Source organism: Nicotiana tabacum, chromosome 10 (assembly GCF_000715075.1).
Source record: "Nicotiana tabacum cultivar K326 chromosome 10, ASM71507v2, whole genome shotgun sequence".
Taxonomy (NCBI): domain Eukaryota; kingdom Viridiplantae; phylum Streptophyta; class Magnoliopsida; order Solanales; family Solanaceae; genus Nicotiana; species Nicotiana tabacum.
In genome coordinates this window covers 142,425,456-142,452,232 of record NC_134089.1, presented here as the reverse complement: position 1 = coordinate 142,452,232, position 26,777 = coordinate 142,425,456, and the positions used below count along the sequence as shown (strand labels likewise).

Genomic DNA, 26,777 nt, shown 5'->3' with positions numbered 1-26,777 from the left:
ATTCTCGTATTTCTTTTTCTAAGATTTCAAGTGCAACATATTTCTTTTTTGTTTTTTTGTTGTTGTTTCGGTTACCTTTTTTTCTTCTTCTAGATGTAGCTACTGCTTCATAGCTTCTTCATATCATATTTCCTTTTTGTAACTGTTGTGACTATGCTTTTCTTAAGTCGATGGTCTATTGAAACAACTTATCTATCTTCACAAGGTAGAGGTAAAGTTTGTTGTACACACACTATTCTTTTTAGACCCCACTTATGAGATTTTATTGGGTATATTATTGTTGTTATTATTGGTTCTCAAGAGTTTATAGCTTCTGTTAAATGGCATTGTTTTCATCATACCTCAAACAGATCAATAAGTTTTTGGACAGCTAATTAATATGAATATAAAAAAGATATAAAAGAAAAGATAATAATAGTCAATGAAAGTCATTATATCAATGAGTGTTTGGACAACTTACTCTTGGAATAGGAAAGAATTTCCTTAAGCGAATGTAGAGGAAAAAAAGTTAGAGAGATGTGAGACCTTCTCTATCTAAAAACCTTCCTTCCTACAATACTCTCTTACCTTCATTTACGTTCTCTACAAACCTAAATATGGAATATAGCTTAATTAACACTTCTTTACAACCTTTCCAAGAACCCCCTGATATAGGAAATATACAAATTGATGACCCTCCACCTTCCCTAGGCCAACAGAAAACTTTTTTACAAACACTGATATCAAATAACTCTTTAATTTCCATTACTGATACTCATCGTCCTCAACAACAATATGTCGACTTCTCTGATGAAACAAACACTACAGAGGTTGATGAAGAATTATTTATTCCTTTATCTACTGATGATAAATCACAATTATATACACCATGGAAATCATCAGTGATTGTTAAAGTGTTTGGAAAAAAAATTGGCCATCTACTGCTGAAACAAAAACTAACCTCACTATGGAAACCTACTGAAAACATGTCTCTAATTGATCTTGGATTTGAGTTTTTCCTTATTAAGTTCCCGAAAGAAGAGAATCTCCAAACAGCCTTTCTTGGAGGTCCTTGGTATGTTCTTAACCATTTCCTATCTGTGAGGCAATGGGAACCTAAGTTTATTGCATCCAACACTCAGCTAACGTATTCTGCTATATGGGTACATCTCCCTGAGCTACCTACTGAGTTTTATGATATGGAAATCCTTCAGCGAGTGGGAGCAAAATTGGGTAAACTATTAAAGGTTGATACATGCACGACAACTACTTCTACGGGCAGGTATGCAAGAATTTACATTGAGGTACCTCTTGAAAAACCACTCAAGACACATCTCCATATTGTCAACCACAAACAAACAATCCAATATGAAGGCCTTAACCTTCTTTGTACTGCATGTGGCAGATTTGGTCATGCCTTAATATATTGTTCCTTTAAAATACAACCACTTCCTACATCCCTCGTTACTAAATCTTCTAGTCCTCAGTATGCTTCAACATCTTCTACAACTCACTATATTTCCCACCCTATAAACAATCGTCAATCAACAGAGTGGCAAACTGTTACTTTGCCAAAAAGAAATAACAATCGAGCACAAAAACAAGCAACATCAACCCTAAAGTACTCAAGGGCGGCAGAACCTAATGAAGTGCCAAAAGCACCCAGATATTCTTTTCCACCCAAAAATCATGCAGCGTCCGAACTTCACCAACACGAACTACAATAACTATTTCAGACAACAAATCTACCAAAACAACCAATTCTTCCATCTACCTCATCTGATCATGCAAGGCCCTCAACTTCCAAACCCATCGACGCCACTAATCTACATGTCCCAACCTCACATGGCGAACCAACCTCTACAGTCTTGGCTGGAGATGGTGTTGCTCCTCCTGTATTTGTAAAATAATGATTATGGAAATTAAAACGTTAGCTTATTAACGTAAATATAAATGATATAAATGAAACACAAATTAATTCGAGCCCACTGAATTCACAGTGTTTCCTTAAGGAATTTAATCCCCTCCTAGTACCCAAGGTTATGAATTATTTCCTCCCAGGATAGAACGAATTACACATTGGTGTAGCGGTACTTCATACCCCAATGTTTCAGCGAACACAAAGTTCGGCAGCAAATCACACTTACTGTTGCTTTCTTAGTAGTTTAAAACAATGCAGAACAAGGGAGGAGAAGTCAGAAATTCGTATGGAAAATCTGAGAGGAAGGAGTGCAAAGTATAGCTAACGTTGAGTTTTCGGTGAAGAGAAGATCAATTGCTCTCAAGTTTTTAGTGTGTCTTCAACAGGCTGCTTGCACCCTCTATTTATAGTGCAATTAGCTGCTAAAAATGGACCCGCTGCCACTCATGAAGTGGAGCACTTGGCCATGGTGGACAGAGCACCAGGCTGTTTACTAATGGAGCAATCAATATGGCAATGGTGGCTGGAGCACTACTCATGGTGGAATGAGCACTTGCTCATTAATATTCACAGATTGGAAAACATCTGTTACAAACACGGATAATATTACGTTAATATTCACTATTAACAAATAAATTTGGTCCAAAAAATTAATCAATCAATCGATCATTTGACCAAATCCAAATCCAAATCCAAATCCAAATCCGAAGCCAAAGCCGAAGCCGTAGCCGAAGCCGAGCCGAGCGAGTGAGCGATGACGACGGCGCGAGGCTTGCCTTCTTCTTAACTCTTTAAGAGCTACATGAAGTGCATTTGTATATAAACCCACCAAACTCCTTTTCCTCTACCAATGAGGGACAATGTCTCATTAAAAGGAGATGGAAACTTAAAATTTTACTCAAAATTTTCATTTCCCTCCATTTTCCATTCACCCTCTTTTTAATACCTTTCTATATTAAAAAGAAACTCAACAATCCCCCACATGAATGGGGAATGGCTATATCACGGAAGTATGCATGAAAAACTTGTGTGATTTGCAAGCAAGGATTAATTGCATCTGGATAAGTAGGTTTCCCTTTGAACTTTCCGTAGTGAACTTATGTCGGATATACTCGGTCAATCGGTAGATTTGATATCTTTGAACCGTCGAACTTTAGTGTATACCTAGACAACCATAAGTCACACAATCAATCCCTTAACCATCTTTGGTTCTCATTGTTGTGTTCATTTCAGCCATGAACACTGCCCGGTTTCATAAGTGCGTAGAGAATTGGCATTGCAAAATTCTCCTTGAAGCGGCTAACACTTCACACTTACATAGGTGATTCCTAAACGTGTCATCCCGTAGATACACTATTTGATATACCCTGTATCAAATTTAGAAATCATTAAAAAGCCTTAATGTTTTATCCTTGGTACTGAACATTGTCTCATCACGAGAATGGACTAAAAAATTTTGTTGACAATGTTGAACCGTCATTAATGACTTTGTTTGATCTCCTTGAACTTAGATCTTGGGATCTCCAGTCTTCTAGGTAGAGTTACCACCACAATGACTTGTTCTCGGCCATAGTCTCATTCCCCTTGATGATTTCTCAACTACCTCTCTAGTTAGGCCTTTTGTAAGTGGATCCGACACATTATCACTTGACTTTACATAGTCAATCGTGATAATTCCTCTAGAGAGAAGTTGCCTAACGGTTTTATGTCTTCATCGTATATGACGAGATTTACCGTTATACATAACGCTCCCAGCCCTTCCAATTGCTGCTTGGCTATCACAATGTATGCATATTAGTGCCAACGGTTTAGGCCAAAATGGAATGTCTTCCAAGAAATTCCGGAGCCATTCAGCTTCTTCATCGGCTTTATCTAAGGCTATGAACTCAGCCTCCATTGTAGAGCGGGCAATACATGTTTGTTTGGACGACTTCCAAGATACCGCTCCTCCACCAATAGTGAATACATATCCACTTGTGGACTTCGAATCAGTTGAATCGGTGATCCAATTTGCATCACAATATCCTTCAATCACCGCAGGATATTTACTGTAGTGCAAATCAAAGTTTTGGATATGTTCTAAGTATCCCAAAACTCATTTCATTGCCATCCAATGAGATTGACCTGGATTGCTCGTGTATCGACTTAGTTTACTTATAGCACAAGCTATATCTGGTCGTGTACAATTCATGATATACATTAAGCATCCCAACACACGAGCATAATCCAATTGTGATATGCTTTGGCCTTTATTCTTTGCTAGTGCAAGATTTACGTCAATTGGAGTCTTTGCAACTTTAAAGCCCAAGTGCTTGAATTTTTCAAGTACTGTCTTAATATAATGAGATTGTGACAATGCCAGACCTTGAGGAGTCTTTTGGATCTTAATCCCCAGAATTAAATCCGCAATTCCCAAGTCCTTCATATCAAACTTGCTAGTTAGCATACGCTTAGTAGCATTTATGTTGGCAATGTTATTACTCATTATCAGCATATCATCCACATATAGGCAAACAATGACTATGTGATTTGGAACATTTTTAATGTACACACATTTATCACATTCATTTATCTTAAAACCATTTGACAATATTGTTTGGTCAAATTTCGCATGCCATTGTTTGGGTGCTTGTTTTAGTCCGTAAAGGGACTTAACAAGTCTACATACCTTATTTACTTTACCTGGAACCACAAACCCTTCAGGTTGTTTCATGTAAATTTCTTCCTCCAACTCTCCATTTAAGAAGGCCGTTTTAACATCCATTTGATGAATTTCAAGACCATACACTGCAGCTAATGCTACTAACATCCATATGGACGTAATCCTTGTAACTGGGGAGTATGTATCAAAGTAGTCAAGACCTTCTCGTTGTCTATACCCTTTGACAACAAGTATTGCCTTAAATTTATCAATAGTGCCATCATCTTTCATTTTTCTCTTAATCCATTTAGAACCCAAAGGTTTATTTCCAGGAGGAAGATCAACCAATTCCCATATATGGTTGTTCAATATGGATTCTATTTCACTATTGACTGCCTCTTTCCAGAACAATGATTCCGAAGAAGACATAGCTTCTTTAATTGTTCGAGGCTCATTTTCCAATAAGAAAGTCACAAAATCTGGTCCAAACGAAGTAGACGTTCTTTGACGTTTACTACGTCTTGGATCCCCCTGATTAAATGTACTTTCATTTGTTTCTTCCCGAGGTCGTTTAGATCCTTCACCAATCGACTCACATTCCTTTTTATACGGATATATATTTTCAAAGAACTCAGCATTATCTGATTCTATAACCGTATTATTATGAATGTCGGGATTTTCTGATTTATGAACCAGAAATTGATATGCTTTACTATTAGTCGCATATCCTATCAAAACACAATCAACTGTTTTCGGTCCTATTTTTACCCTTTTGGGTTTAGGAACTTGCACTTTTACCAAACACCCCCACACTTTAAAATAATTCAAGTTGGGCTTCCTTCCTTTCCATTTTTCACATGGAATGGATTGTGTTTTACTATGGGGTACTCGATTTAGTATTCGGCTGGCCGTAAGAACGGCTTTCCCCCACAAGTTCTGTGGCAAACCAGAACTTATCAACAATGCGTTCATCATCTCCTTTAATGAACGATTCTTTCTTTCCGCAATCCCATTGGATTGGGGCGTGTAAGGGGCTGTTGTTTGATGAATAAATCCATATTCTAAACATATTTTTTCAAAAGGAGATTCATATTCACCACCCCTATCACTTCTTATCATTTTTATTTTCTTGTTAAGTTGCGTTTCAACTTCATTTTTGTATTGCTTGAATGCATCTATTGCTTCATCTTTACTATTAAGTAAGTAAACATAGCAATATCGAGTACTATCGTCAATAAAAGTTATGAAATACTTCTTTCCACCGCGAGATGGTATTGATTTCATGTCACAAATATCTGTGTGAATTAAGTTTAAAGCATTTGAATTCCTTTCAACCGACTTATAAGGATGTTTAACATACTTAGATTCCACACATATTTGACATTTTGATTTTTTGCATTCAAACTTAGGCAATACTTCCAAGTTAATCATTTTTCGCAAGGTTTTATAATTGACATGACCCAAACGTACATGCCATAAATTATTTGACTCAAGTAAGTAAGAAGAAGCTGAAGTTTTATTATTAGTTTCAACAACTATTACATTCATCTTGAAAAGACCCTCAGTAAGGTAACATTTTCTCACAAACATTTCATTCTTACTAATCACTACCTTGTCAGATACAAAAACGTACTTGAAACCGTGCTTTACAAGAAGTCCAGTAGAGACTAAGTTCTTCCTAATCTCGGGAACATGAAGGACGTTGTTCAAAGTCATGACCTTGCTAGAAGTCATCTTGAGAAATATCTTACCGTATCCTTCAATTTTGCTGTAGCAGCATATCCCATAGAGAGCGTCTCTTCGGGTCCAGCAGAAGCATATGTAGAAAATTCTTCCCTCACAGCACAAACATGGCGAGTGGCTCCAGAATCAATCCACCACTCCTTTGGGTTTCCTACCAGGTTGCATTCAGAAAGCATGGCGCACAAGTCATCAACATCATCACGCTTTTCTACCATTTTTGCTTGACCCCTTTACTTGTATTTCTTCCGAGCACGACACTTCATAGATTTGTGTCCGGTTTTCCCACAGTTGTAGTAGTTTCCATTGAACCGCTTCTTGCTTGGGTTGTATTTCGAACCAGAAGTCTTATTTCTCTTTTTGTTATCTTCAACAATATTTGCTCCCATTATTGTTGAATTTCCACGGCCTCTCCTTTCAGCAGCTTTATTGTCCTCTTCGATTCTCAATCGAACAATGAGATCTTCAAGGGACATCTCCTTTCGTTTGTGTTTCAAATAATTTTTAAAGTCCATCTACAATGGAGGCAACTTCTCAATTATTGCTGCTACTTGGAATGCCTCATTGATGACAAGACCTTCAGCAAGTAGATCATGAATAATCACTTGTAACTCCTGGACTTGGTAATAACAAACTTTCTATCTACCATTTTGTAGTCCAAAAATTTTGCAGCGACGAATTTCTTCATCCCGGCATCTTCAGTTTTGTATTTCTTTTCAAGCGCATTCCACAATTCTTTTGACGTCTCCATGCCACTGTATACATTATACAAATTATCCTCCAGTCCGCTAAGAATATAATTCCTGCACAAGAAGTCAGAATGCTTCCACGCCTCAATCACGAGAAAGCTATCATTCTCTGGAGTTTCATCTGGAAGATCAGGAATATCTTCCTTGATGAACTTCTGTAGACATAACGTAGTCAAGTAGAAGAACATCTTTTGCTGCCAGCATTTGAAATCCATCCCGGAAAATTTTCCGGGTTTCTCTGCCGGTACCAACGCCGGAGTTCGACTTGTCGATGCGTTGGCAGTCATCATCGGAATAGCTTGATTTCCGTCATTCGCCATTTTTACTGTAAAAATGACACAAACAAACGTTTAATAAACGTTTAAAACTGGAGTGAAAAATAGTAGATTTTAATCTCTAACAAAACGCCATGAAGGCTTTACTCTCCAAATGGAAGTACACAAAACCACAAAGGTTTTAAGTTTTCAGAATAATAAAAGTAACACAAATACAGAAATTAAATTCCTTAAGCTTGTTGCTCCTCCTGTATTTGTAAAATAATGATTATGGAAATTAAAACGTTAGCTTATTAACGTAAATATAAATGATATAAATGAAATACAAATTAATTCGAGCCCACTGAATTCACAGTGTTTCCTTAAGGAATTTAATCCCCTCCTAGTTCCCAAGGTTATGGATTATTTCCTCCCAGGATAGAACGAATTACACACTGGTGTAGCGGTACTTCAAACCCAAATGTTTCAGCGAACACAAAGTTCGGCAGCAAATCACACTTACTGTTGCTTTCTTAGTAGTTTAAAACAATGCAGAACAAGGGAGGAGAAGTCAGAAATTCGTATGAAAAATCTGAGAGGAAGGAGTGCAAAGTATAGCTAACGTTGAGTTTTCGGTGAAGAGAAGATCAATTGCTCTCAAGTTTTCAGTGTGTCTTTAACAGGCTGCTTGCACCCTCTATTTATAGTGCAATTAGCTGCTAAAAATGGACCCGCTGCCACACAAGAAGTGGAGCACTTGGCCATGGTGGACAGAGCACCAGGCTGTTTACTAATGGAGCAATCAATATGGCAATGATGGCTGGAGCACTACTCATGGTGGAATGAGCACTTGCTCATTAATATTCACGGATTGGAAAACATCCGTTACAAACACGGATAATATTACGTTAATATTCACTATTAACAAATAAATTTGGTCCAAAATATTAATCAATCAATCGATCATTTGACCTAATCCAAATCCGAAGCCGTAGCCGTAGCCGAAGCCGAGCCGAGCAAGCGAGCGACGACGACAGCGCGAGGCTTGCCTTCTTCTTAACTCTGTAAGAGCTACATGAAGTGCATTTGTATATAAACCCACCAAACTCCTTTTCTTCTACCAATGAGGGACAATGTCTCATTAAAAGGAGAGGGAAACTTAAAATTTTACTCAAAATTTTCATTTCCCTCTATTTCCCATTCACCCTCTTTTTAATACCTTTCTATATTAAAAAAAAGAACTCAACAGATGGGACTCCAGGGCTATGCTCTGATTTTTACTTTAGAACTCAACAATCAGGAGGTAATCCTCCTAGTCCAAAATTCGACACATTTGGCAGAAATTCTGACGCATGGAATGAGATTTGGGATGGAGGCTTACTCTCAAACGTAGTGGTACATGACTCAAACTCCATTACTAGTAGACCACCGAGCATCAACATCCCAGCAACCACAGTGGGCATATCCCATGCACCCACCGACCCCATATGTCAACCCCCAGATGAATCTACTCCCATTTTATCCACCATATCATTGGGGTCAAATATATGCATCTTGGTTCCAGCCGATCGACTCTTTCAACCCTTGGTCACCATACTCGACTCCAGTCAGTCCAAACGACTTACTAAATCAACAAGTGAGTCTTTATAAATCACCACCCAATCTCTAAACGAACTAGACATGCAAATAGATCAGGAGATAAGGGCAATATTGGCAGAGATGAGGGAAACACGCACGGATTACTTGTGGCTAAAGGGCATTCAGCTCTCCAACCTAAAAGAGCAGTACGAAAAAATGATCATACTGAAATGCCCCCAGAGTTAGTCCTATACAGTCTCAATTTTAGGTTGATGGCAAACCAAGAGGAAGGGAAGTATGGTCATCATTCCGACTCTTCGAACGACTTGTGTGATAGAGGATCAGGGGATGGCAGCCATGGGGGCTGTCACTCAACAGATTCTAGTTCCAACTGAAATGGTCACTTTTTCGCCTAACTGTATGAATTTTATCATTTGGAATTGCAGGGGATCTCACAATGCTGAGTTTCGGAGACATTTTAGGTCTTTACTAGACAACAATAGGCTAGCTTTGGTAATACTATTGGAGACACACATGCAGGATCATACTGTTCTTCGAGATGATTTTCAGTTTACAAACATGTCGCATGTGCCTGCCAATGGACTCATAGGTGGGTTAGTGGTGTTATGGCATGATTCACTCATTAATGTGGAAGAATTAAGAATGTGAGCAGGAAATCCATTATGTTGTCCAGGTATGCCCTTCTACTTCAAAATGGTTATTATCGGCGATTTATGCTTCTAATTGTTATACTAGCAGAACTACTCTATGGGAAAACTTATGTTATTTTAAGGAAAATTAAGTTATTGGTCCTTGGTTGATGGGAGGGGGGACTTTAATGAATTACTTACTGCGCGGGAAAAGTTTGGAGGCCTGCCCATAAGTAATAATAGAGCGGATAAGTTTAATAATTTTATTAATAATTGTAACTTGTTGGATTTAGGGTTTAGGGGTAGTAGGTACACTTGGACCAATAAACGTCGTAATGGACATACAATTTTAGAACGTCTAGACCGTATTTTAGCAAATTATGAATGGCTTAACATATATCCTGAGGCATCGGTTCAACACTTACCTCATACTTACTCAGATCACTGTCCTCTATTATTAACGTTAGAATCTAGACGGCCTTTTTATAAGAAAATATACCCGTTTGAAACTGTGTGGACAACACATCCTCAGTTCCACCAGCTAGTACATCAAATTTGGGATAATAATGAAGATCTCCTAACCACCACGAAGTAGTTCCAAGAGACTGCTATTCACTGGAATAAGTATACTTTTGGAAATATATTCTCCCGTAAATGTAAGTTGCTAGCTAGACTTATGGGTATTCAATTTTCTGTTCACTACCCTACGAGTAATTTCCTTCAAAATCTAGAACAACAACTAACTCTAGAATACAGTAACATTCTTCGTTTAGAAGAAGATTTTTGGAAGCTTAAATCTAGGGTAAATTGGCTAAACGAGGGTGATGCAAATACTAAATTTTTTCATATGACTACTCTTCAGAGAAGAAGAAAAAATAGAATTACTGCCTTACAAGATACAGTGGGAAATTGGACTTTTAACACTAATGACATTCATAGGCAAATATTTGATTACTATCAACATTTATTTGCCACAGATCATATACTCTCCACCTCTAATATTCAGATTGCCCCTTCTAATATCATGGAGAATTTTGACTGTCAAGTCCTACAAGCTATTCCTACAGATGTTGAAATTACTCAAGCCCTGAAGGGATTCAAACCTTATAAGGCACCTGGTCTGGGTGGTCTACATCCGTTCTTCTATCTCAAATATTGGAATGATGTGGGCCCTAAAGTTATCCAATTTTGCAAGCAAATCTTCTCTAATAAGATCATTCCCATTGACCTTAATCGTACTTATATTTGCCTTATCCCAAAGGTCAAGCATGCATACACTATTCAGCAATATAGGCCTATAAGTTTGTGCAATATTACTTATAAGTTAATTACTAAAATAATTGTTAATAGGCTTAAGCCTTTTCTCTCTACGAGCATAGGACCGACCCAATCTAGCTTTCAACAAGGAAAAAGAACTTCTGACAATGCTATAATAGTTCAGGAAATTATTAGCCATCTTCATAAAATGAAGGGCAAGTCAGGCTACATTCTTCTAAAACTAGACCTTGAAAAGGATTTTGATCGGTTAGAGTGGTCCTTCATAAGGAAAACTCTTCTATACTTTAATATACCAAATTCCCTCACGGAGTTAATAATTTCGTGTGTTACAACTACATCAACGTCAATTCTTATTAATGGAACTCGTACTTCGTATTTCAATCCTTCGCGAGGAATTCGATAAGGGGATCCTTTATCTCAGTACATATTCATAATGTGTATGAAAATTCTCTCTCGTATGATTAATCAATCAGTAGACTGCCTAAATTGGCAACCTATTAGAATTTCTAAAAAGGGTCCCGATCTTTCGCACCTTTTCTTTGCGGATGATATCATATTGCTATCAAAAGTCAATACTCAAAGCTTTCATGCAATTATTGATGTTCTCAATTGCTTCAATCACATTTCTGGTCAAAAAATTAATTTTGAGAATTCAAAAATATTTTTCTCAAAAAATTGCTCCCTTTCCAATAAAAGTTTGTGCTACAATCTTTTGCAATAAAGGAGGGTCAATCATTGGAAAAATATTTGGGCTTTCCAATTTTCAATGGACGACCTCAAAATAGTGACTTCCAATTCCTGCTAGACAATTTTAAAAATAGATTAGCTGGATGGAAAACTAAGTTTTTAACTCTAGCAGGAAGAACCACTCTTATTAAGTTAACTCTAAACTTTCTTCCTAATCATAGTATGTTCATATACCGAATAATTTTATTAGTAAACTAAATCATTATCAAAAAACACTTTCTTTGGAGTACTACTGACACAAGAAAGAGATTGCATCTTCTAAAGTGGGAGCAAATTACAACACCTACAATACAAGGAGGTTTAGGGATCCAAAACTTGCGTACTAAAAATTATGCCTTGCTTGCAAGCTTAGCCTGGAGAATTTTTCATAATCCAGAAACTCTTTGGGCAATGACCCTTCTCAATAAATACGTTCATCAAAAACATGGCTATGCTACTTCTCCAACATGGCGTAATATACTCAAGGCTTGACATCATTTTCAACGGGGTATCTACTGGAGGTTAGGAGCAGGGACACACATTAAGCTATGGTCTGACCCATGGCTTAGGACGGGTACAACTCTAAGGTCCATGCTTATAGGCCCATTACCTAAATTACATGATACTCACACTGTCTCTACTATTCTCAATAATAATACTTGGGACTGGGCGAATTTGATTTTTGAAATGCCTAATGAGATAGAAACAATAATAAACAAGCAATATATCTCCATCTATGCTCAACAACATGATCAACTCCTATGGGGCCTAATGACTAATAGAAATTTCACTATGCAAAAAAATGTACAAAGAACTTACTGACAGTAGCAATTATTCAATTGCCTCTTGCAATGACTTCAAATGGATATGGAAACTTCCTGTGCAACCAAAGATTAGAAGCTTCTTATGGTTGGTTCTCCGTAATAGACTATCGACTCTACAATATCTAAATTACATAGGTATTCCAATAAGTTCCATCTGCTCAAAATGCCAAGCTAGCCAAGAATCGATAAGTCATATTCTACTCCATTGCTCTTGTGCAGATCATTACTGGTATGTCATTCGTTTACAAAAAATAATCAAAAATATACCACCAAATTCTGCCCCTATCCATTGGTTGAAGAAGCTCATTAACTACAAAGGAATTACTTTTTCACATAAAGTCAACTCAAAAAACCTTTTTGGCTACAAGTCTTTGGCACCTTTGGACTACTCGTAATAAATATATTTTTGAGCATAAAGATCAAAAGCCTAATCCCTTTAATGTTTTAAATCTAGCAATAGAACAAGCCTACTTGGTAAGCTCAACATATATGCTTTCTAATAGAGTTCCAGTACATCTAAGATGGATTCCTCCTGCAATAAATTTTTACAAACTAAATACGAATAGGGCAACTTCTTTCGAGACTGACAAAGATGGAATTGGGAGGGGGGGGGGGGGTTATTAGAAATCACAAGGGCGAGTGGATGGTGGGATTCGTTGGCCCAATTCCTCATATGAACTGTCTATCTGCTGAATTACAAGCACTCATCAAAGGCTTAAGTCTAGCAGCACAACTGAGACTGCTACCACTTCAAGTGGAAATAGATGCAAAAGAGGTAATTACACTTTGGATAACCAAAATTAGAGGTATTCTAACTTAATTTTGGATTGCAGGTACCTCCTGGGGACACTCCATGATCCAGTAATCACCCATGCATACAGGGAGCAGAATTGTGTAGCAGATAATCTTGCAAAATTAGGAAGTAGGATGCCACCTGCTGCTACATTGTGCATTTTTGCTGAACCACCTTTTTGTGTTACAAAACAACTGTTAGAAAACCAGCGAGGATTCACGTCCCAGCGCATTGTTCCACCTACAGCAGTACAACAGCTGGATGATGAAGACGACAATAGATGTTTTGTTACTAACAATGTACCTAAGGATAATGCTAGTATTTATTTTGAGAGCTTTAGTAGTAAAAATGCAATCCATACTACTTTGGAGGATCATCACTGTGACATTACTAAAGGTGATACCTCACATAGTTATGCATGTACAGATAGTATACCTAATAGTATAGCTAATACTAGCACTTATAATATGATGCATGAGCATCAAAATCCTGTACGCATGTTTTAATATATGTTACTTGTCTTTCCTGCCAACAAAAACTTGCTCTTGGAATCTATACATTAAAATTCTAATTGCATCGGGGTTTCACCGAAAAAACTTTGACCTAATTAATAATGTAATCCTCGTGTGTAAATGGTCTGAAAATAATTAACTTGCAGGTTAGAGATAGTTGGGCAAGTTCTTTCAGATAGTCTCTTTTTTCTTCTCCCCATTAATTCGTGGATATTTTCAAACATTAGATTATACTACCCTATGTAAGTGTGATTTGTAAATGATTAAAATCTAATGCACTTTTCTCATTGTTAGTTTTGTAGGAGTCATGTCCCTGAATACTCCAACATTATACTAGTCAGTAACCAATGGACAGTCATACATATACGTGACAGAAATTCAGGATTTCTGGTTACACTAATGTACTTTTTAATTTTTCGTTCACATTTGTCAGCCTTGGTACAACAAAACCGTCCCATGCATGGAAAAATTAAAAATTAAAATAAAGAAAATGAACAAGAGCAGCTTACTAACTTTAACGACTTGTGATGCTTAAGTCCATTAGACAAATTAAAGTAGTGGTTAACACCTAATTTTGCAGCCATTTGACTTGCTCAATTGTATCTTTCCCTTACGCTATGCTAACTCTTAGAATTACAAACTCTTTAGCATACAAATTCTTCTTTATGGTTGTCAAATTCCTCATTTATTAAAGCAAAAGTCTAAACATGTTGTCCCTAACTTGTCAATTATAATTAATCCTCAATTTCGGTATGCATGTTCAATAACGTGAGTTTAAAACTAAAACCTCTAAAGGGAAAGTACATTATTCTTGTTCAAAGTTGAATGGAAAAATTAATAAATAATAGATATTGAATCCCTTTATAACGAATTAGTTTCTCTAAGTAATATGATTAAGAGGTACGCAGTATATTACAGTAGCCAACGTTCTTATCTCTTCGTGTATGTGCTGGTCCTACATATGCATAGACCTTCAAATGATGAGATGTATGTATAACCAATTGGAGTACTACTTTTTAGTAAAAATAGCGAGAGTATGTTTTATTTTTAATTTTATTAAAAATATTAATCTTTAAGTTAGAAGACGATAACGATTATGTTTGAAACAAGATAGCGAAATTTTTATGATTATGCGTATTAGGGATGTTCAAATCGAACCGGAAAACCGTACCAAACCGAAAAGTCAAACCAAACCGATTAAAAAACACGAATAGGTTTGGTATTGAGTAAAAAAAAACCGAACCAAATCAACATATAAACATATAATTTTTATATATACTTTTAAGATTTTATATAGAATTTTCTTTAAAAATGTCCAGAAATATTTGGGATTCTCTTGCAGGATATAATATTTAATAGTATATGAAGTGCTCCATATTTATTAACCTTAATTAATGGGTTGTATGATCATTTTCTCATCAAGTATTACTGAAATGCGTCAATCTCTTTGTTATATCTTTTCAGATGTGAAGTGATCATTATTATTTAGGTATCATATTAATTTTTATGTTTAATTACTAAATTCGGTTCACCTTGAAAGTGTGAATCAACGAAATATTATTGTCAGGCGACTAAAAAAATAACTATTATGTGTTACTAAGAAAATTCTTCATAAGAATATTTTAATAGATAATATATTTGTCAATTTTTTATATTTTTACTAAACATATATTTACTTATAAAAAATTTAACAAAGTAAGATTGAAATAATATCTAAGTAACAAAAGACCCGAAAAATCCGACAAAACCGAACCAATCCAAACCGAGATAGTTGGTTTGGTTTTGATAAAACCCGAACCAACCCGGTTCATGTACACCCCTAATGCGTATACATCTTACAATAAAAGTGTGGAAATTCAAATTTAAAGTATTGGGCTAAACCAACCCAAAGATACTTTTAATAATGTATGATATTGTTTATTTTGGAACCCACACGGTTTTCCCCAAAAGGCCTCACACCATTAAGAGATTCTTACACCTTATATGTAGGCTCCCAATCTTTTCAACTACCAGTGTGGGACTTTGTTCGCACACCCAATAATCTTCCCCTCAAACCAAGTTTCATGTGACTAATAATTACCAGGATTCAGGGGTCTCCGCTCGAACTAAGTAACACATGGCCCATTAGCACGATCCACGGGTCAATTTTCGGGATCTATCCACATCGTCAGAGGTATTTATGGCAAGTGATGCGCACAACTAGCTTCATCTTTTGTTTGCGTCTCCAAGCTCGTAAGAGTAAGCAAATCGAGTCCGCATGATCACTCGACCATCACCAAACTTGTTCTGTCTAACCTGTATTTTGATACCATTTGTTGGGTTAAACTGGCCTAAATATATTCTTATGGTATGATATTGTCTGGTTTGGGCTAAGTCTGTACTGATTTTTCCAGAACGTCTCACACTAATAAGATCAGATATACACCTTATATATAACCTCTCAATTTTTTAACTAATAATATAAGACTTTGTTTGCACGCCCCAACATAAAACAAAACATACGAGTTATTGCTTTTATATGGTATCATTGACCCTAATTATCCTCTCACTTATTGAGTAGGTTAGATTTCAGTTCGAGTAAAATGCTTGAGAGATTGTTTCTTTTAGGACTGATATACAGAATCCCTTCTTTTACTCTTTCTCCTATTATTGAAATTATCTTTTTCACTTATTTTTTTTAATTGAAACGAAATAAGGATTGTATAGTCAGCATGGTCATCATTAAAAAAAAGGAAAAAATGGTAGAAATATTACACTTCTATACACAGTAGAAGTATTATAAATATAGAAAAATGATACCAATCCACAAAAAAATAGCATTTAAAATATCTTTTGACGCAGATGCTTGTAAATGTGTCTTTCCTTTCCGACCTAAAAATTCTGTGTATCTCTCGATTACTTGCCTACGCAAGTTATTAGAATTAATTATGGTCTTCTGTAACAAAAGAAACAAGATAGCGAAATGTTTTGAAACTTAGCTACGCCAACAAGGTAAACCAAGTTTTGATAGCGTAAAGGGTACATAAATCTTTTTTCTTTTGTTTTTTTTTATCATTTCTTGGATAGATTGCAATTTGCAATGTCAACGCAGCTTAAATAAGGCAATATCAAGAGGGAAAGCTTTGAAAACAATGGTTACCTTCTCAAATTTCAAGGTGATTTTTGTAATTCATTTTGTTTCTATTTTGATGTTTATTTATGAGATGAGAAATTAATAAAAACAATAAAATCATGTTTTGTTTTCCTCATGATTTAGAGGATATTATGTTTTCAACCGGGACAAGTAATTGTGTAACACAAATCTGCGCACATAATGTGAAATTATATCTTGCTTTAACAAATCTTTTCCTAAAGTTATCTAGTTAATTCTTTTAATTACTACATATCATTATGATTATATATAGTAAAAATGTATCACATTAATAGAGAAACAAGTAGGTACTTGGTGCTATGAGAAGTGCGAAATAGCCGAATGCGCAGTAGCATAGTCACGTAAAGTAAATGTTGATTAGTTGAACACCCTTCATTAAAAATTATATTAAGTACATAAAAAATTATATTGTATACGTAATAAAAAAAAATTATACTATATATAATTTTGAACAACCTTAGCAAAATTGTGGGCTTCGGCTCATGCGCATTTAATTGATAGTAAAGTTTTCAAGGAGAGCATCTAGTAGTTAAGAGATTAGAATTTGAATAGTAGTGCACGAATTTACTTCTAAATAAATTTATGGCCAGTACAATGTAGTTCGACACTTTTTAACCCGTATTATGTAAAATAACAAAATTAATATTTTAAGTGGCTAGGATTTTTTTTTTTTTTTTTGAGTGGCTTGTATTTTGTGTTGCGAAATAAAAAAGGGTCTAGGAAGATTTGTTACGAAGAGTGTCGGCGGGGAGGATATATCACTCTTCAACAAAGCAATTTTCCCTTTTCTTTTTCTCCCTTTTACTTTGTGGTGCAATAAAGAAACAATTAGAAAATGAAAATTTGAAGGGGGAAAAAAAAACAAGGCTTGAAAATGCAGTAATGCATGGGGTTGCCGGTAATGGAAGTAGCATCCGTAGTACATGCAACCATGTACCCTGTTTACTTTACCGCGATTTTACTCGGAATTTCCCCTCCAATCATCTTCTGCTTCGGTTTCCCAAACTCCTCCTTAAATTTGTCTTTATGCAGCCAAATTACGACAAAATATTTACTAATATCTTGTATATGCATCAACAACAACAACAACAACAATATGTACGGAGACCTTACCCCTACCCCGAAGGATAAAGAGGCTGTTTCCAGGAGACCCTCGGCTCAAAAAAGCAACAGGAGCCGATATATTAGTACCATAAAAATGCATAATAAAATAACAGCAATATAAGAGATATGAAATACAGAATACGAAATACGAAATAAATGGCTGATATAGTAAAACTAGCAGGTAAAGCCCTGTATCAATAGACGACCAATGACATTCTTAGTCTAACTCCTAACTGGCTAGTCTCACTCTATTGTGCTGTAGAAATATTCACAACTTTCCCTAACCTACAACCTTAATGCTCGACCTCCATAATTCCCTGTCAAGGGCCATGTCCTCAGTAATCCTAAGTCGCGCCATGTCCTGTCTGATCACCTCTCCCCAATACTTCTTAGGTCGCCCTCTACCTCTCCGCGTGCCCACTACAGCCAGTCGCTCACACCTCCTCACCGGTGCATCAGTGCTCCTCCTCTGAATGTGCCCGAACCATCTGAGTCTTACTTTCCGCATCTTGTCCTCCATGAGAGCCACGTCCACCTTCTCTCGAATATCTTCATTCTTAATCTTATCCATCCTTTTATGCCCGCACATCCACCTCAACATCCTCATCTCTGCTACTTTCATCTTCTGGATGTGTGAGTTCTTTACCGGCCAACATTCAGTTCCATATAACATGGCAGGCCTAACCACTACTCTATAAAACTTACCTTTTAGTAACGGTGGCACTTTCTTGTCACACAAGACTCCCGACGCTAACCTCCACTTCATCCACCCCACCCCTATACGGTGTGTGACATCCTCATCAATCTCCCTGATCCCCTGAATAACCGATCCAAGGTACTTGAAACTACCCCTCTTGGGAATGACTTGAGAGTCAAGCCTCACTTCAACTCCCGCTTCCGTCGGCTCAACTCCAAATTTGCACTCGAGGTATTCCGTCTTCGTCCTGCTCAACTTGAAACCTTTAGACTCAAGAGCATGTCTCCAAATCTCTAGCCTCTCGTTGACGCCGTCTCGTGTCTCGTCAATTAGAATAATGTCATCAGCAAATAGCATGCACCATGACACCTCCCCTTGAATATGATGAGTCAGTGCATCCATCACCAGGGCAAATAGGAATGGGTTGAGCGCAGACCCTTGGTGCAACCCCGTAATAATTAGAAAATGTTCAGAGTCGCCTCCTACTGTCCTAACCCGAGTCTTAGCTCCAGCATACATGTCTTTAATCACCCTAATATAGTCAACCGGGACCCCTTTATCCTCTAAGCAGCTCCATAAGACCTCCCTAATATAATTGGTTAAGATTCATTTTTATTTTAATATACCAAAAAGAGCAGTTCGGTGCACAAAATATACCGCGTTCACACAGGGTCCGAGGAAGGACCGGCTCTGCACCCTAAGAGGGTGTGATATAGGCAGATTACCCTAATACAAATATCAGTGACTGATTGCACGACTCAAACATTTGACATATAGATCACATGAAGACAAATTTACCTTTATTCCAAGGCTCCCCTTCAATTAATATATACACTTTGTCTATTTCCATCTCAGTTTGTTCATTTCATATGAAACATCTTTTCTTTAGTTTTTCTAAAAAGTGACGCTATTTTATTTTTTGAAACTTTTCATCTTAAATTTTTATTTCATTCTTACTGCCATGCGCTTATCTTTAAAATATATGTAATATTGAGTTTAACATCATAAATTCTAAATGTACTTTTGATATGTGTCAAAAAAATTCCTTTCGTTCTGAAATTCAATACCTAATTTATCACTGACATATGTTTATGATACTTCCTCTGTTCCACTTTATTTGTCATAGTGTGACTAGGTTGTAAGAAAGAAAGACTTTTAAAATTTATGTGCTAAATATACATAAATATTTGTGTGATTATAAAATTATTAATACTATTAATTTTAACATATAATAACATTTATGTAACTATAAAAAATTTTCATTATGTCTCTTTTTTTTTGTACGGATTAATAAGAAAATAATAATCACAAAAGTGGAGCAAAGGGAGAGTGAAGGAACTATTTTCTTTTCTTTCACATGAAGGAACTAGTTCGTTACATGCACTAATTTCGGGTAATATTTTGCTCGTAGATTACCCTTAAGCCGTTTTTACTTGTAACCCAATCTTTGTTAGCCGAGTTAGAAAAGTCAAAATTTTATAAAAAAGGATTTTTCATATAGAATTACAATATTACCCCTAGACTTTGTTCACTGTTTCATTGAATTCTTCGTTTCCAACAGGGGGTTCACACCCCTATGGCCCCATCTTTCCTCTATATATATATTTCTGTAGTCTTCTCTTTCTTCAACAGAAGTACTACCAATCATAATTCCACTACTTCTCCCCATCTCTCTCTATTTTCTTTCATTTTATTTTCTGTTTTAAATCTGAACCATGCCAGAGGCTCCTTCTGCCTTGTCAGATGATGGTAGTTTTGATGAAAACAACAAAAAGCTTCTTCAATTCTTCGAAAATATTACTACTAATGCAGATGAAGTTCAAAAAAAGGTTCTAAATGAGATACTTTCTCGTAATGCTGGAGTTGAGTATTTGCAAAGGCATGGCCTAAATGGTAAAACTGACTATGAAACCTTCAAAAAAATCATGCCTGTTGTTACATATGAGGATCTCAAGCCTGATATTGATCGTATTGCTGATGGTGATCGTTCATCTATCCTATGTTCTCAGCCAATTTCTGAGTTCTTGACAAGGTTAGCTCATATCAATAACTTTGTTTTTGTGTTACAGAGGCGGATCTAGAGTGGATTTAATAGCTAGGTCAACTGAATCCATTGCTTTTGGCTCGACACATATATACAAAAAAAAAACAATTATGGTTGTATATATAGAATACACGTGAACTGGACTTATTCTGAACTCACTAGCTAAAAATGCTTGTTTTGCATGTTTATTTAGTAAGTACCAACATTTTTTTTTTCATAATGGAATTAAATATGCATCAAGTTACGCTACTTGAGTTATACGTGATATAAATAAAGTTATCTTCCCTAACCAATAATTGTACAAATTTATTTATGCACCAATTATTTTTTTCCTTTCTTTTTAATAGTTCTGGCACGTCCGGGGGAGAGAGAAAATTGATGCCAACAGTTGAAGAAGAGCTAGGGAGAAGGTCATTACTCTACAGCCTTTTAATGCCAGTAATGGATCAATTTGTGCCTGATTTACACAAAGGCAAAGGAATGTATTTTTTGTTCATAAAATCAGAAGCCAAAACTCCAGGTGGTCTATTAGCTCGTCCAGTTTTAACAAGCTACTACAAAAGTTCATATTTCAAGAAAAGACCTTATGATCCTTACACAAATTACACTAGCCCAAATGAAACAATTCTTTGTCTTGACTCATACCAAAGCATGTACTCCCAAATTCTTTGTGGACTTTGCCAAAATACTCAAGTGCTTCGTGTTGGTGCTGTTTTTGCTTCTGGATTTATTCGTGCTATTCGTTTTCTCGAAAAACATTGGCCTATTCTTTGTAATGATATTAAAACTGGGAGTCTAAATCCTCAAATTACAGACCCTGAAGTAAGAGAAGCTGTGTTGAAAATTCTTAAACCAAATCCTAAGCTTGCTGAATTTATTGAAACTGAATGTAGTAAAGAATCATGGAAAGGGATAATACCAAGATTATGGCCTAATACTAAGTACGTCGATGTAATTGTGACAGGAACTATGTCACAATATATTCCGACTCTTAATTATTATGGCAATCATTTACCCCTTGTTTGTACCATGTATGCTTCTTCTGAATGCTACTTTGGTATAAATCTTAATCCTCTTTGCAAACCAAGTGAAGTTGCTTATACCCTTATACCTACCATGGGTTATTTCGAGTTCTTGCCCACAGCTCGTGAAGATGAAGGACCAGAAAAAGCTAGCACGTATGATAAAAATGATTTGGTAGATCTTGTTGATGTTGAACTTGGACATGAATACGAACTCGTGGTCACCACTTATGCAGGTAAAATTACTTTTTCTGTTTACTTTATGTGATACTATTACTATTTATTACGGTCAAAGAAAGTTTACTTTGACCATGATTTTTTCAAGTATTTTTAAATATTTTAATTTATTAACTATAACTAATTAATATGTAAAATTTATTTTAAAATTCTTGAATATTGTATGTTCGAATTCATACACCCAAAATTTAGTAATTTGACATTCGTACGTCGAACCCTGTTGCATATATGGGAAGAGAGGGAGTAAAAGTGAAGTTGTGACAGTAGATTTTGTTAACTACTATGAAAAGAAGACAAAATTTTGATCCTAACCATAAATGATTTTTTTTCCAGGACTGTATCGTTATCGGGTTGGTGACATACTAAAAGTTGCTGGATTCAAGAACAAGGCGCCTCAATTTCATTTCGTATGCAGAAAGAATGTTGCATTAAGCATAGACTCAGACAAAACAGATGAAGTTGAGTTGCATGACGCTGTTGTAAAAGCATCAATCCATCTTTTACCATTTGAAGCATCTCTCATTGAATACACAAGTTTTGCTGACACATCAGCAATCCCTGGACACTATGTTTTGTACTGGGAACTCAACAAAAGTTCTGAAACAATAATCCCTACAACAGTTTTTCAAGATTGTTGCCTCACAATTGAAGAATCATTAAACAGTGTTTATCGACAATGTCGTGTTTCGGATAAGTCAATTGGACCTTTGGAAATAAAGGTTGTCGAAAATGGCACATTTGATAAGCTTATGGATTATGCTATTAGCAATGGTGCTTCAATTAATCAGTACAAAGCGCCACGGTGCGTGAAGTATGCACCAATTATTGAGCTTCTGAATTCAAGAGTTATTTCTAATTATTTTAGCCCAACATGTCCTAAATGGGTTCCTGGTCACAAGCAATGGTGCTCAAGCTGAAAAAAGGAAGAAGAGAGTCTAAGAGAATTGCACAGTGATTTAGAAGCTAGATTAGATAATTAATCTCTACTGTATTGTCCACTTTCACTACTGTTTCTTTCCTTTTTTTTTCTTTTCCTCTCTGTGAGTGTGTGTGGTTTTCATGTACAGAATTAATGTAAGTTCTTTCACAAAATTCCATCAATAAGCAACATGGGTTAGATTATTTATTGAAATTTATCTGATTACAAAATATGTTACAAAATGATACTTTGACTTGCTAATTATTATAGAATTTTTCAGTTTAATAGCTTCACATGGCAATCATGTGACTTGCTATTGAACAAAATAGGTGATACCATCAATTCAACTGATTCATTGTGTTGTAAATTGATTCTTATTCCATTGATCAATTTATTACATATAAGAGGAAATTAAAGCAGCAGCGGTCGTCTATGAAATAAATTTATTTATATGAACTAGATTTAGATTTAGCATTGTTTTGTAATATAAAGCATGTAGCAGCACAATTTTTGCTGCATACATGTTACTGTTTCGACTAATTAATACTCTACTCCCCTTAATTAGTTGTCTAGTGACTTCTTCTTGTAATTCCTTGTGATGCAGCTGCCGCCCGGATGATTTGGTCGGTCTTCATTTGATCTTCTTTGTCTTTCCGTCTTTTGAGATTTCTGCATTAGACACGGGGCGGAGCTAGCATAAGACTTGCGGGTTCGATCGAATCCAGTAACTTTGACCCAAACTTTATATTTATTTAGAAAATTTATTAAATATGTATAAATTATTAATTTAGAACTCAGTAACTTAAACGAGTTAGAACCCCAAAACCATAATATTCAAATTCCGGTTCCGCCTCTAATTAGATAGATTTTATAAAGCTAGCACGAATAGTTACAATGTTGGCCCAAGTAAATGTGAAATTTTGAAGACTGACAAAAGAACTCAGACATGGACCGGGTCTATTTTGTGAAGCACAGTCGTGATCAACCCAAAACATATGAGATGCACGTGAAAGAGATAAATCTAACTTATCAGAAGTAATATCTCCTGATCTGATCGAAAAGGTTGCATATTGAAAAAGGAGAGAAAGACTCCTTACACGAAGAGAACACAGTTTAGGAAGAGGATAGAGTTAGAGTATGAGATCAACTAGAAGTCTTCTACCATAGAAGAGTAGCATCTGTATCCCAGTCAATCTCTAATTACTAACCCCTTAAATATCATTGTTGTTCTCTTTTACAGGGAATGCACATAAGCAGAAGTTAAAAGTGAATTGAGAGCAAAATAGCAAGGAAATTTTGCAAGCAATTTATGTGTGATTCAAGTGTGCAATCCTGAAGCTACTTGAACCAGATAGAAGAACCAGTTCCAAGTGTCTATCTTTTATTCTAGTTCAATTGTAGTAGGTAATTTTACATTGTACCTTTCAGCTTTTATAGAAGCAATTGTATTATGTACTTAGAGTTTTCAAGTTAGAGTTAACTTGAAGTTGTCGCAACAGTTGAGGCTGTGTGCCACAACGAGTTTAGAGTTAATCCTAGGTTTACAAAGAGTTTTTGTAAATGCAGCTTTTGGCTCAGTGATTTTAGTGGAGAGTTTGGAAAAATCCTACTGGAAGGTAGGTCGTGGTTTTTTTACCTTTTGAGCCAGGTGTTTTCCACATAAAATCTCTGTGTTCTTTATTTTCTGTACTTATCATTCCGCAACAGTAGTAGTTGGAACACATAAAAGAACCAGGTCCTTCTATAATCAAGTTAAGCGAAAATTGGGTACCACACAAATCACTCCCCCCCTGTGTGGTATTGAAGTCTAAAACATCAACTGGTATTAGAGCAGGTTATCCTTGAAAGAGTCTAACACCTTAGGAACAGATTAGGATGAGTGCACCACCTGGAAACTAGGAAAGGCAATCCACTGCTAGGCCTCCACTTTTTAATGGACAGTACTATTCCTAGTGGAAGAACAGGATGAGGGACCACATCATAGGAGAAGACTATGAACTCTGGGACATAGTTACTAATGGTCCCATGGCTACTACAAAGAAGAATGCTCAAGGAATGGACGTGCCAAAGACAAGAGCTGACTGTACTGCTGAAGATTTGAAGAAATGGAAAAAGAATGCCAAGGATAAGAAATGGCTTGTGTGTGGACTAGGTCCAGACAAGTACAGCAGGATTCAAAGTTATACCACTGCTAAAAAGATATGGGACACTCTACAAGTGGCCCATGAAGGAACTCCTCAAGTAAAGAGATCAAGAGGAACACTACTATATTCTCAATATGATAATTTCACCATGTAGGAAGGAGAAACCATCCAAGAGATGTACACAAGGTTCACATCACTAACAAATGAACTTAAGTCTCTTGGAAGAATTATCTTTGAAGAAGACAAGGTTGAGAAAATCTTGATAAGGGTCTAGCCAGTAACTTGGGAAAGCAAAATCACGGCTATTCAAGAATCAAAGAACATTGCTACTCTCAAGTTAGATGAACTTATTGGGAATCTCACTGCCTATGAACTAAGAAGGCAAACCATGAAGATGGATGCTCCCAAGAAGGAAAGAAGCCTGGCTCTCAGAATTGCTGAAGGTGCAGACTTGGAGGATGATGAAATGGCTATGATCACAAGGGATTTCAAGAAATACCTAATGAGAGGAAAGGGTTCTTCAAGAGGTGCAACCTTCAACAAACCAAAGGCTCCTGAAAAACATACTAACGAGGGCTGCTACAAATATGGTAAGACTGACCACATGATCAAAAATTGTCCCCAGTAGGAAATTGAATGGAAGAAAGAAAGGGATGAACGAAGAAACAGGAAGAAGGAATAGGTTCAACCCAAAAGGAACAAAGGATCAACAAAGGCTATGGTTGCTGCTTGGGGAGAAACCTCAGATGAGGATTCAGAAGATGAAGCTGGAGATGAACAAGAACTTATGGCCATTGGAGAATCAGACGATGAACAAGAGGTAAGTGTTATTCATCTCAAAGACAAGATTAAATTTTTATCTAAAGAAAGGCTATCTGAATAATTTCTAGAATTCATTGATGAGTCTAAGGACATAAACAATGAGAAGGAACAGCTGTCTAGGGAATGTGTGATCCTAAAATCCAAGTGCAATAGCTGGCGCTCGCAGGCCGAAGTCCCTTTCCATATTTTTCGTTTGTTCATCTTGTATCAGACAGACATGATGTGTTTCCTTTCATACATTGTTTGTAGTATTCTGTAGTAGTCCGTGAACTAGTGACACCAGACCTTGGGTAGTGATGTGTATTAAACTTCCGCACTTTTGGTTTTCAGTTGCTTTAGATTTAAAGTCTTCCGTTTAAATTTTGTCTCGTTTATTATATTGTTTGAAAGAAAGCAGGAAAGATGTTTTAAATATTTGGCTTGCCTAGATCCGATAGTAGGCTCCATCACGACACCCGATGGTGGGAAATCATCACATCCATCATCAAATTGCTCAAGATTCCCTTGATTTTTTTACCTTCTTTGCCTTCTCTTGTTGACAAGCACATTAACACCCTCCATGGCATTCACTTGGTGAGGATTTTAAACTTGCTGCAACTGTGCCTTAGCCAATTTGATTCATAGTAGTTGTCAACTCCGCTATAGCTTGCCCATGGTCATGTAATTCCTTGTGTAAATGAATAACCGTAGGGTCACCTTGAGGCACATTGGCTCTACTTTGCCATGCAGAAGAAGTGTCAGCCATCTCATCAAGTACATCACATGCCTCATCATACAACATCTTCATAAAGTTGCCCCCGACAAGTTGGTTCACTATGCATTGATTTATTGTATTGATGCCCCGGTAGAAAGTTTGTTAGATCATAGCCTTAGTCATATCATTATTGGGGCATTCTTTTACCATCGTTCTATACCGCTCCCAAATCTCATGCAAAGGTTCCGTGGGCTCTTGCTTGAAAGCCAATATCTCATCACGCAATGTCGTCATATGC

General features: G+C 36.4%; 1 protein-coding gene across 1 annotated transcript; it reads left to right on the top strand.

The window, feature by feature from the left end:
* Positions 1–20,224: 20,224 nt before the first annotated feature.
* LOC107806436 (indole-3-acetic acid-amido synthetase GH3.6-like) lies at positions 20,225–23,036 on the top strand. The gene is made up of 3 exons (XM_016630594.1): positions 20,225–20,629; positions 20,989–21,899; positions 22,234–23,036. The coding sequence occupies exons 1-3, from the start codon at positions 20,313–20,315 to the stop codon at positions 22,815–22,817; spliced, it is 1,812 nt and encodes a 603-aa protein (XP_016486080.1). The 5' UTR covers positions 20,225–20,312; the 3' UTR covers positions 22,818–23,036.
* Positions 23,037–26,777: the final 3,741 nt, after the last annotated feature.